This window comes from Bos javanicus, chromosome X (assembly GCF_032452875.1).
Source record: "Bos javanicus breed banteng chromosome X, ARS-OSU_banteng_1.0, whole genome shotgun sequence".
NCBI classification, from domain to species: domain Eukaryota; kingdom Metazoa; phylum Chordata; class Mammalia; order Artiodactyla; family Bovidae; genus Bos; species Bos javanicus.
Window position 1 is genome coordinate 62197504 of NC_083897.1, and position 13151 is coordinate 62210654.

At 40.5% G+C, this 13151-nt stretch overlaps 1 protein-coding gene across 1 annotated transcript in view; it reads right to left on the bottom strand.

Annotated features, from left to right (window-relative positions):
* Window positions 1-13151, bottom strand: part of TRPC5 (transient receptor potential cation channel subfamily C member 5) — a 347720-nt gene that overhangs the window by 136375 nt on the left and 198194 nt on the right. Inside the window, exon 3 of the mRNA XM_061409506.1 lies at window positions 8203-8724. Coding sequence (XP_061265490.1) covers window positions 8203-8724 — 522 coding nt within the window. The remainder of the gene's footprint in view (window positions 1-8202; window positions 8725-13151) is intronic.

Here is a 13151-nt window from a genome sequence, read left to right on the forward strand (position 1 = left end):
AAATATAACAATATGAGAAAGTTTCACAGTAGACTGCTATGTGGAAAGATTTATAGAATAAATGAGGATCCAGGAGACTTAGAGGGGTGATAAAAGACACAAAGAGGAGAAATAAAAGTTATATTACAAGCAACTACTGTGGATAATTACAAACCATATCAGACAGCAGACTGAGGGGCTTTCCTGTTGCAATAACTAGACAAACTGAGCCTTACTTGCCCAGGGTAAGTGACTCTATACACTGTGTCCAACATGGTAAATAATAGATGCAATACAATGGAACTCTGCCACAGTAACCTAAATAGAACAGTGGGAAAGCAAGAAGTAACCATTTATCCCCACCATTCCAATAAGAGCAGTTTTATAAGGAAAAATTAGTGATTAGAGTTGAAATATATATGTAGGAACCAAGAAGAAGAATAACAGAGGAATTGAATAGAAGTTAAAAGATAGAATCTATGCTTTAATTAAAGACTTAGAAACAGTCAGGGAAGATATACACTCTCCACTAGAAATTTGGACTTTAGGAAATTGGGCTATAATTTTGTGTCACAGTAAATCTCAAGGCATGAATACTTGCACAAGATCAGAAAACATATCCAAGGAGAGACCATCAATCTGCTATGAATTTTATTTGGTGAGCAATTTAACTATAAATGGAAAGATCTGGTGCTCCTCAAGTATGATCAATACTGAAGGGTAGCTATTCTTCCAAGTAGAACTTTGGAATATGAACTTTATGACGATTCCACAGCAGATTAGTGTGAGCCTGTTAAAATTGTTAGTTGTAATGAAAGAACAAAATCAAGCATACTTACTCAGGCAAGTCATCAAAATATATCAAGCGAAATCTATGAGACTACTCCAGACATTGAAACAAGATAAAGCTTGAACCACCCTATAAAACAATAGTCAAACATGGTCCTTAAGTGTCAAACAAGGAGCTGCTACAACCTCGTAATGTGTGGAACTGTCTAGCCTCCTGGCTACATGAGTCACCTGGAAAGATTATACCACAATGGCACCTCAAGATTAGATAAAAATACATTGCAATGTTTGCTTTGATTGTGTGATTGTATGTGTTAAGGTGTGGGCTTCCCTGGTGGCTCAAGATGGTAAAGAATCAGCACGCAATATGAGAGACCTGAGTTGAATCCCTGTGTTGGGAAGATCCCTTGGAGGGAGGCAATGGCTACCCACTCCAGTATTCTAGTCTGGAGAATTCCATGAACAGAGGAACCTGGCAGGCTCCATGGGGTCACAAAGAGTTGGACATAACTGAGCGACTCACTTTGTTTTCAACCCTGCTCCAAGCAATGGATTGTTGTATTAAGTATGTTTGCTCTTATGGGGCAGAATTAGAATTAAAGTTAATAGTGATAAGAAATAAGAGTAAGAAATACGAACATACTTAAGAATAAGAACTACTAGGGAAGATATTTTCAGGAGAGAGAATTAAAGTAACAAGTTGTCAACAGTTATGCAGCTCTTTGGGCTTTCCAGGTGGTGCTAGTGGTAAAGAACCTGCATGGAAATGCAGGAGACACGAGAGATACAGGTTCAGTCCCTAGGTCAGGAAGATTCCCTGGAGAAGGAAATTGCAACCTGCTTCAGCAGTTTTGCCTGGAGAATCACATGGACAGAGGAGCCTGGTGGGGTACAGTTCATAGTGTTGCAGAGTTGGACACAACTGAAGCAGCTTAGCATGCATGCAGCTGTTTATGGTGGCTTTGTCAGATAGATAGTCCTCAACAAATCTCTGAAATATACTCCATTCTTGTTTGTGAAATGATAGTTGTAATAACTTTTCTGCCTACTTTCAATGATGATAAGGAACACATAAAATGATACATTTTTCAAAGCTTTTGGTTGATATATCTGACAATGGGAAAGAGTATATGAAATCAGGACTTTTTAGGAAGAGTTACAAAATGTCAATATGAAAATACCTACAAGTCTATGTGACACGTAAATATTATCCAGTAGTTTTACATTCATTTTCAAAGAGATTAGAGCTTTCTCATTTCATTGCTGCTGCAGCTAAGTCGCTTCAGTCATGTCTGACTGTGTGACCCCATAGACGTCAGCCCACCAGGCTCCCCTATCCCTGGGATTCTCCAGGCAAGAGTACTGGAGTGGGTTGCTATTTCCTTCTCCAATGCATGAAAGTGAAAAGTGAAAGTGAAGTCTCTCAGTCATGCCCGACTCTTAGCGACCCCATGGACTGCAGCCTACCAGGCTCCTCCATCCACGGGACTTTCCAGGCAAGAGTACTGGAGTGGGGTGCCATTGCCTTCTGCATCTCATTTCACTGGATATCAGTAAATACACTTATAGTTGGAATAAGTTTTTGTTTCATTATTTTTAGCATTTTCTTCACCAAATTAAATTCTTCTTGGGAGTCTACTCAGTGCTGCTAGGAATAGTAATGAGGGAGAAAAAAAAAAAACAACAATGAAAAAGCAGCCTTTCAAGAAATAGTGAATTATATGCCATTTAAGGCTAAGATTTTGTTCCCAAGGGAGTTATGTAACTCTGTGCATTTTTAACCCACTACTATCCAACTAGATTCATTTTTTACATCAAAGCTGGCTATTGTATTCTTGTATGGACAATCATATCTTAACACACTAGAGATATTTAGCCATTTTCTCTAGGGTATACTTCTTATTTTCTCAAGGCTCCTATCCCTCCAGGTGCCCTGGAGGAGGGCATGGCAACCCACTCCAGTATTCTTGCCTGGAGAATCGCCATGGACAGAGGAGCCTGGCAGGCTACAGTCCATAGGGTCACAAAGAGTCGGACATGACTGAGTGACTAAGAAAGCACATCCCTTCAGATCACATTTAAAACTTGTTTTTCTCCTAACAGTATAACCCTTAGCTCACAAACCAACCAACCAACCAACCAACAAAATTGTCCAAAAAGAAAAAGAACCTCTAGTTCCTGACACTACTTGAGAGTTATTTGTATTGACAGATACAACTGTTGGTCTCAAGGGTCAAATCTCTTGAGGGTAGTAGTCTTTGAAGGTGATCTCCATTTATACCCCTGAGGAATGAAACTGCATTTTAGCAAGGTAAGGAAAACCATTAAACTCTTTACCCCTTGTCACAGTTCCATCTTAATGACCCTAGTAAAATGCTGAAAGCTTCTCCAGAAGTATTTTTAGTTTAACACAAGTATTCATATAAAGTAGATCAGGCAGTCACAGGAAAAACAACTTCAGTGTTTCAGATTCCTTTAATCAAAGATGCCATTAACAAAATGTGTTGTTTAAAACACATGAATACACATGTCTCTAGATGATAAATTCTGGTAATACTAATCATTTTTAAATAGTTTTATTCTTAGTTAAACTTGGGGAAACTGGCCTTTCTTAAAACCATTATCTTCTCAATTTTTACTGTTGGCAACTCCTAACTTCCAGTTTTGGAAAATCAGTTGTGTTGCAGCTCATTTTATAGAGGAAAAAAAAAAAATTTTTTTTTTTGAATAAAGCTTTTTGGCTCCAGGTTTAAGAGACATAGAGACATATTTTCTGTTTGAAAGTTTTGATGTGAGCAGGCTTATCTTTGGGTACTTTTTCCTGGTGTATGAGTCTCTGATACTACTACCTTATAGTACATACACGTGTTGAGAAAATTTCCATTAATACTGGGAATTTCTGCCCTCTTGGAATCACAGCATGCTTTGAAAGAAGACTGAACAATGTGTCAGCAGGCATGACACTATAAAGTGGAGAAGTGGTAGATCTGCTTTTTCCTATTCTTGAGTATAGAGACTGAGAAGTGACCTACCTGTTCTTAAAGATAGACTCCCCATGGTCCAACTGGAATCAAGCATGGAATCAAGTATGGAAAAGAAGACAAAATTTCTCTTTTAGCTCAGTTGTCCCATTCCCATCTAGAGGTTGTTTCTCCTTTGAACAATTCTGGTCCTGGGAGATAATTCTTGTCTAGCCTTCTTCAGAGCCTCAAGGTCATCTGGAAAAACTGGCCTTTAAAAAAATGTCCATTTGTTTAGGGGCTTGCAAAATGCAGCTCTCAAATTGAATGTGTCCCATCAGACCCTGGAGGGTGACTCATTTAGATATGAATGTATTTTTCTTCTTGATGAGTAAGCATATATAAATATATGCCTCTAAGGAATTTGAGGAATTTTATACAACCTAGAAAAGCTGAATTCATTTGCTATAGATATAATAGAAGGGTAAAGTTTATATTCATTTATTTATGTCTATCACATTCTGCATAAGGAGAATTTGTATGATGAAAATTGGTGATCAAGTGTATTGTATAATGTGATAAATTATCAAGACAATGACTTTTTTATGCTTGTGGCCTAAGCACTGTATGTTTCACTTTTGTAATGACTGCTGCTGCTGCTGCTGCTAAATCTCTTCAGTTGTGTCCGACTCTGTGAGACCCATAGACGGCAGCCCACCAGGCTCTGCCATCCCTGGGATTCTCCAGGCAAGAACACTGGAGTGAGTTGCCATTTCCTTCTACAACACATGAAAGTGGAAAGTGAAAGTGAAGTCGCTCAGTAAGTGTCCAACTCCTCGTGACCCCATGGACTGCAGCCTACCAGACTCCTCTGTCCACGGATTTTCCAGGCAAGAGTACTGGAGTGGGTTGCCATTGCCTTCTCCGTCTTCCTTAGATCAAGAGCTTTTAAGAATGAAGTGCTCACTGACACCTGAATTATTACTAGCTCACCAGGTCTGTGTTCCTTCCAAACACACTAAACTTGAAATTATAAAAACACCCCAGAAATAAAGTCATTGCTGATTTGTTCAAGGTGAGAGTATACAGTCTTAAACTAGACATTGGATTTGAATAGAAAACAATTAGAGACTATACTCACTTGAGGCTCAATGGAACTGCAGATTAAGAAAAAAAAAAAGAAACTTTATTTCACAGATTGGGAAGGATTATAGAGTTGTTTAGTGGAAATCACAACTCAGAAGAGGTTTCTAGATTTTGATGAGTATAAATCATGTTTTACATTCTGGAAGCAGTGTCTTTAGAGTGCAAACCTTAAGATAGTGTCTTTAGAGTGTAAACCTTAAGATATATCTGAATTCTCAAGCTTACCCTGCTTTTGTAACTTTGAAAAGAAACTAAAGTAAAACTTATCTATGATCATTGTTAAGATAACTTACCTTTGAAAATGTGGAGCTAAATATATAAATTCTAAATTCTGAAGTCTCTGGCCATGGGACTAAATTTTGGGCCATATTTGAGTTTATATGACTCTATGAGGGTATATTTTTCATGATATCATTGACATTGAAGTTGAGAGTCACTCACTATCCTTGCTTTATTTGCCACAAACCTGGAATTGGGGTTTGATGTGCTCTGACTGATATAGTTCAGTCTATCAAATTCCAAAGTTCTCACTGATTTGATTCACAATGATGAGAGAGTATCACCAGACCTAAAATTGTTTATCTTTGCAAAAATACAGTGCTTTTTGGATTACCTTTGTATTACTGCTGAATATCCATAATTTTAATAGCTAAAAGATGCTACTTTGCCAGTGTTATGGATGAAAACTAATGTGGTCTGCAAAATATGAAACTCTGCATGGGCTCACTATTGAAAGAAAAAGTAAACACCTCTAAAGTTTTCCATCTTCAAAAAATGACTTGTAATGGTCATGATTGCACAAGAACCTGAATCTACTTAATGTCACTGAACTGTAAACTTAAAAATTGGTTAAAGTGGTAAATTTCATGTTATGAATATTTTACCACAAGTAAACAAATGATACTTTCTACTTTAATGTACATAGCAAGTAGACCCTGAGACCAATTTTGGGGTCTCTGATGCTTAACTGAGAGAGCAAAAAGAAATGTAACCTTTTGCCATATTCAGGTTGGTATAAGGATAGTTGAGAAATATATCATATGAATGTATAGAAACATGGAGGTATTCTGTAATAATTTAATAGTAATAAGAGAAATTATGAAATAAGGGATATAGGGGACAAAGTTTTAGAAAAGAGAAAGGGCTAAAATATGAGGGAAAAGATGATAAGAAGGTTAATAAGGACTGGAGGACAGTGAATGTAGAACCCAAGGGTGATACCATGGGCATATGCTAAGAAGATCCCCAGGAGAATGAGGAAGTCATCACAGTGGTTTCCAAATGGAGCAGTAACTAAAATTGGAAAATGAAGATAGTTATATGAGCAGAATGGATCAAGTGATAAAATAGTTGGGAGATGATCTACTAATACAAAATTGATAAAATATTTTAATGAAACTGAAAATGCTTTGTCAATTTTCAGGCGTATGAGGGCCTAAAATTATGAAGTTTATCTGCTATCTAGTGAGGTAAGGAGTGCAAACTTTAGGTATATTCTGTAATATCTTGTTTTAACACTTCTATTCCCACTATCCATCCATTTTGCCATCTGGAAGCAATTCATACTCTAAAAGTACTTGTGGTTTTTCTTCTTAAAGTATTGTAACAATTTATGTAAAGTGAAAACTACACTGAAACCATAATGTACATCATTAATGGAAATACATATATAAAAGTGAAGAAAAGTCAATTTGACCTTACAGCAGACAACTGCTATTACATATCAATAGTAGGGCAATGAGAGGGAGGGGTAAGGGAGAGGATGACCATTACTATATCTATTACCTACAATTTTAGTACATAGAATCAGATCATATACCATGGGTACACAGTGTGTAACAATGAAATTTAATAATAATATTTATTGAATACCTAATATATACTGAATTTTGTACTATGCATGAGTACATTAGCTGTCTTATTTTACTTAAACTTTGTATTTCTCTAAGGAGGTAAGTAATCTATTATCCTATTTTTCAGAAGAGAAAAGTGAGGTTGAGTCACTTCAGGCTTAATTAAATAACTTAAAGCAAGTAATTGCATAAACAGGATAAGGAGACTCAGGGGTTGGTCTATCCATTTACTGTCCCACCCAGTGAAGCCCTTTCAATCTCCCATGTTGCTCTTTTGTCATATCTTGTACCCTTCAAGATCACCCCGGTACTCATGTCTGCCTCATTTCAGAGGGAGAGTGTCTTTTTTTCTTGTCTGAGAGAAAGGGACCAAGTGAGCACACATGTAATTTGCCTCAGAGCCTGGACCCGTGAAGGGATGGCTCTACTCACTGCCCTTCAGATAAGCACTTCTTGGTTCAACCCAATTGAATCTGACTCCAGGAACCACTGGAAGAGAGAGAGAACTGGACATTAAAGTAGATTTATTTTCATAACAGCCCTGTGAAATGGAGGAACAATTGTCACATCCATTTTATGAGAAAACTAATGTCCTCAAATTTGAAAGAGTTTCTTCAGGTCATAGAGCTGAAGGCCACTCCATCCCCGGCTGTTCTGGTTACACAGTCGCTGCTCTTTCTACCATGCTTCCTCCTTAAAGAGCTAAATGAAGCCTGCTAGAAGTCTTCCCCAAATTGTTTGATAAGATGGCAAAGAACTGCACTGGCTTGACTGTGAATGTGGCCAAGCTGGAAAGTAAAGCCTCTCTTGATGTGATCTGCTTGACCTGACCTACCTCAAAGAGGTCAACCCTAACAGTTTGGAAGTCACACCATCAAAGATGGTACTCAGCCTTTTGTAGAACCACACACCCTGAGTGTGACTCCATCTTTCAAATGTGGATCTCAGTTTTCTTGCCAAAGGGCTGCCAAGGACTTAGTTCTGTTAACAACTACCAGCATGCAGACAGTGAGCCCTCTGTGATGACTGTTGCCCTGGTCCCAGTATATAGGGTAGGGTCCTTTCTGTGTGTTCTCAGAAGTTCTTCCTCAGAGCCCTTATGTTAGTTTGTAATTATATATTCACCAACACGATCATTTATGTACTGTCTACTGCTAGCTTGTAAGTTCCATGAAGGTAGGGTTGTGCTTGTTTTATGTATCCTGAACCCCTAAAACAGTGCTGAATAAGCTTTTGTTGAATGAATGAATGCTTTCCCATCATAGAATCAGATTTTCCCCTAATTATCTGTCCATAAAGAAAATACTCAGAGGTTGTATGTGTCTTGGATAAATATGGACCTCATTGTTTTTGAAGCCTGTCTAACTGTTTGTTTGGTGGAGAGCAAAGCTATAGGACAATGCTTATTCTTGCTCTGCCACTCTGAACTCTGGAGGACTTAAGCTTCTCCAAAAGCAGAGAAGAGCTCAGCTTACCTCTTTCTGGTGATATTTGATGGCCACCTTCAGCTTGGCTAGATCATGGTACTTTTGAGGGTCAAGCTCTTCACTGTGGTCATCTCGATGGTTGAGGATGATCTCCAGTTCCCGGGAGCTCCGAGCCTGGTCCAGCAGGTCTTTGGCAAAGAGCTTGCACTGCTGGGAGAGCTCCTCGTACTCAGCCTTGAACTCATTCTCCACCTTGCTAAGCTCCTTGAGCTCCCAGCCCAGGCGGAAGGCAGTTAGGATGGGATCCTCACTTGATAAGGCGATGAGTGAGGGACTTGCCAGGGCTTTATAGATGTTCAGTCGGGAGCGGGAGTGGCGCAGGCTGTCTACCTCTGAACTGGACACACACTCCACACAGTTGCAGCGGATCTGGTGGGGCCGGGGAATAGTGACCCGTTTTTGGACGAGCAGTTTGATGATCTCGTAGTTGTTGGTGTGGGCAGCCAGCATGATGGGAGTAATGTCCGGTGTGAACTCAGAGAACTGAGTGTCCATCATAAGAGTGGGGACCTAGGTACATGAAAATGAAAACAAACAAACAAACATAATAGCGTAAGATTAAGGCTTGGAGCACAGAGCCCATCAAATGTTAATGATTCAGGAACTGGGGTCACCAGTTTTTCGGACAGTTCTTCTTATAATAGCTAGTTGTAAAATCCTTACCTGGTGGCTCAGATGGTAAAGAATCTGCCTGTAATGCAGGAGACCTGGGTTTGATCCCTGGGCTAGAAGATCCCCAGGAGAAGGGAATGGCAACCCACTCCAGTATTCTTGTCTATAGAATTCTACAGACAGATGAGCTTGGCGGGCTACAGTCCATAGCATCACAAAGAGTTGGACACAACTGAGTGACTAACACACACACACATGCCAGGCATACTTTGGATATATTTACTCATTTAACCCCCACAACACAACGACCTTATAAGGTAAATATTCTCCCCAAATGAAGAATTTGAGGCACACAGAGTTTAAAGAAGGTTATTCAGCTTTACATGCAGAGCCAGGATTCAACCTCAGACAATATGGCTCTTAAAATATGCCAGTTCTGTCTTAGGCACAATGAGAGATGTGGGGCTTCCCAGGTGGCACTAGTGGTAAAGAAGCCACCTGCCAGTGCAGGAGATGTAAGAGACGTGGGTTCGATTCCTGGGTTGGGAAGATCCCATGGAGGAGGGCATGGCAACACACTCCAATATTCTTGCCTGGAGAATCTCATGGACAGAGGAGCCTGGTGGGCTACAGTCCATGGAGTCACAAAGAGTCTGACACGACTGATGTGATTTAGCATACACATGCATGCCGGGAGCCATCGTGAGGAACTCTGCCCGTGGCAAAGGTCATGAGGAAGGAGGCCCAGCATATGCAAAGGTGGGACCGAGCCTCAGGAGTCCCCCTGGAAATCCTCGAGCACCTACCCCCAAAACCAGAGTCTGCCTACTTTACTGCTTTGTGCTCTCACCTACACCTCTGACTTTATAGGAGGCTGTCCCCCACCACCTCTCTCTGAAAAAGTTAACTTACAGCTCCAGTTGATAAAGTTCCTGGGTGTGACAAGAGTGTTTCAACCTACAAACTCCTTTGGAAGTCCTCTAGCCTGCCTGAACAGGTTCTTCTGGCCACATGTGATTGTTCACAGCCTCCCAGCCGTGAGAGGTATTGAGATGTTCTAAACTGTCTAAATACAGATTTCTTTAAACAGGTAAAAGATTGATTAGAAATTGTATTGGTGAAGGGTTTTTCACTTGTTGGGCCAATGTTTGCTGCTAAATTTCCATATCCCTTACCTACTGTGTCCCTGGCAGTGTATTGATTAATATAATTAGTGTATATAAATGTAAGTAGTAGCTTTAATGTTTGTAACCTTGGACCCTTGAGTTAATTCTTTTTCTTGTTATAGCCCACCACACCTTTGCCCTATAGGAATACAACTTTATCTAATGCTTTCGGAGGGTGGTGCCTGACTTTAGAATAATCACCTTTAGAGAAAAATAAGTTTTCTGAAGAAAGGGTCATAAAATGTTAACAGGCCTCTTGGCCAGAAGATGATGTAAATCACCTAAATTTTGCATATGATAAGTTTGCAGGAAGAAAGCCTGGCTTACTGCTGACTCTACCCCTTCCCCAATTATACTCTATGCACAACTTAAGGTATAAAAACTACTTTAGAAAATAAAGTGTGGGCCTTGTTCACTGAAACTTGGTCTCCCCATGTCGTTCTTTCTCTCACCTTCTGGCTGAATTCCCATCTGGAGCGTGGAGGCTCATCAAGCTTACTAATTATGCCTGGGCTTCTAAGATCTGACCAGGGAGGCCTTAGTGTCTCCTCTCCTTCAGGAGAATGGGAGGACACCTGTGGCCTACGTAGGTGACGTAAATTCCTTGCCTTGGAATTTTATTAGCTTTCCACGTAAACCAAGTTATTCAGCCTCTTTTCTCCACTGAATATTCCTGCTGAGCTATCCTTATTCTATTACTCTTTATATCTCTGATTAATATTTAATTAAAGCTATTGTATCCAGTTCACCGACGCCGTCCCTGCTTCGAATTCCCTGGATCCACCGGGGCTGGACCCCGGCACATGCATGCACAGAGAAGTGAAGGACATTTTTCTTGGAACTTGGTTAGGTAGATCAGACTTACATATATTGGTAAGTAGGAGTATGTGTTCATTCCAAATGAGCAGTAGAGACTGCAGAAATATTTGTTTGAAAGGTTAAAGACAACCAGTGATCTTAAAGATTATGTCACTAAATCAAGCCCTGGGGGCTGAAGAGAAGACATTCCCAAATTGTGACCCTGACTTTGTAACTTGAGTGGACAAAGACCAAGGCCAGACAGTAATCCTCCAGCTTCCTGTAGACCCCAGCAAAATAGAGAGAATCTGTTATTATCAGGGAGAATTACTCTGTAAATGAGGACCTCTAGGCTGGAGGGATGGGATGAAAGTGAAAGCCGCTCAGTCGTGTCTGATTCTTTGCTACCCCATGGACTGTAGCCCTCCAGGCTCCTCTGTCCATGGAATTTTTCAGGCAAGAATACTGGAGTGGGTTGCCATTCCCTTCTCCAGGGCATTTTCCCAACCCAGGGATTGAACCTGGGCCTCCTACATTGCAGGCAGATTCTTTACCATCTGAAGGATGAGTTACCAATAGCAAAAAGAGATCTGATAAAATTGGTATGTCCATTATGTGAGGCTTGGTGTAAATAGCAGCTATAGGTGAAAGGCATGGGGTTCTTTGGGTATTCATGATCATATACTTCTGGGTGAGTGTACAGATCCAAATCAATGAATTAAAAAAAGAATCTTTCAACTTGAAAATGTGCCTTTTGGGATATGCTACACCCAACAGAAGAGTCTCAGTGTTGTAGAATCTGGATCTAGATCATGAGGAGGGCTGGAATAGTCTGAGAACATTTCATGGAGGGGTGGAGGTTCTGAGGATGCAAAGCATGGATAAAATTCCAGGAGACTGTAAAATATTGATCTGAATACATTTTTTTTTAAAAAGCAAAGCTCCAAATACTCAGTTTAACTGCGGAGAACAAAAGAATGTGGATAATGGAGATTCTCATAGAATAGACAAATACTATTTTAATTGCTAGTTTCTTTTGACTCTTAAAAATAATTTTGGAAACCCATGGTTGCTGGCAAACTGACAAAAGGATGAGTTGTAATTTTCATCATCTTTGCCTCCTTCCCACCTTGGATGAGGCTTTCCCAAACAGGGCAATGGCCAGAAACCTGGGAGTGGGAGAAAAATGGTGGAGAAGTTTGCCAGGAATCTGTTTCCTTCATGGGGTGGTTGCATCAGCCTTTGAATAGTAGAGAAGTGGCTGCACATTGGTCATCAATTGCTTGGATGGAGCAGCAAGTAAACATTGTTAAACATTTAGAGGGAGCAGCTACCAACAAGATAGCAGGAAGTGAGCAACTGACTCATAAAGTAAATTGGACACAGGAAAGAATAATCTCAGAAATTAACATAAGCCTGCAGGCTAAGGCAGAAGTAGGTCTGAGTGGGCCTAGTAATGAACGTAAACACAACAACTGGCATAAAGCCTAGAATTGGGCCAGATGACAAGTGAGCCATGTATCATAGACTGCCTGGGAAGAAAGGAGCTCAGACCCAGAATCTGTCCCTCCTTGGTACACAGGGGCATTTCTTAATCTCTGTCATGATCTCAAGGCTAGAGATGGGGGGTGGAGGGAAGATGACTGGCAGCACAGAATTCCCTGGGTTAGACTGGAGGTATGAGTCTATTCCTTCTCACGATGTTCTTCCTGTTCACTCCCTCTACCCACTTCCTTGCTCTTTCTTTTCTAACTCTTTTCCCTTCTCCTCTATGTCAATGCTGACACACGTGTCCAAGACACAGAATGGTACTTGTGGATAATGCTTAGCCCCATTTGTGTCATGGAGCTGAAAGGTTGCTATGCCTAGAGTATGACGTGCTTTCCAGAGCCATCTGAATCCATTGTCGTTGACTGGGTGCTCAACAAGGAGCCTCTGATTATCCATTTGTCTTTCTGGGTACAAAACAACAGAGAGTAAAGTTTTTCAAAAGGAACTGGTCTTCAGTGGCTAACCATGTCCTCCTACCAAGATTGCCTTTTCTCCTCCAGTCAGCCCTATCATTCCCAGATTGCCACACCCACCTTATTCGTTGCTCTCTGTATGTATATCCTTGAGGGATCCCCTGTGTGGATCCCCACTTCTCTGCCAGTGAAGGGCCATTGTAAGCCCTGACTTCTTCCATAGATCTTCCCCTTAACTTGATCCCATCCCTCATTGACCACCCAGATGTTGTGGGCACTAGGTTACATCCAAGATAGCACTCTTCTGAGGCGGGCTTATATTTGTCTATATTTCCTATATGTATTTTTTGGTTCCTCAATAAGGTTGTGAGGTCTCCAAAGGCAGAGCTGTCTTAGT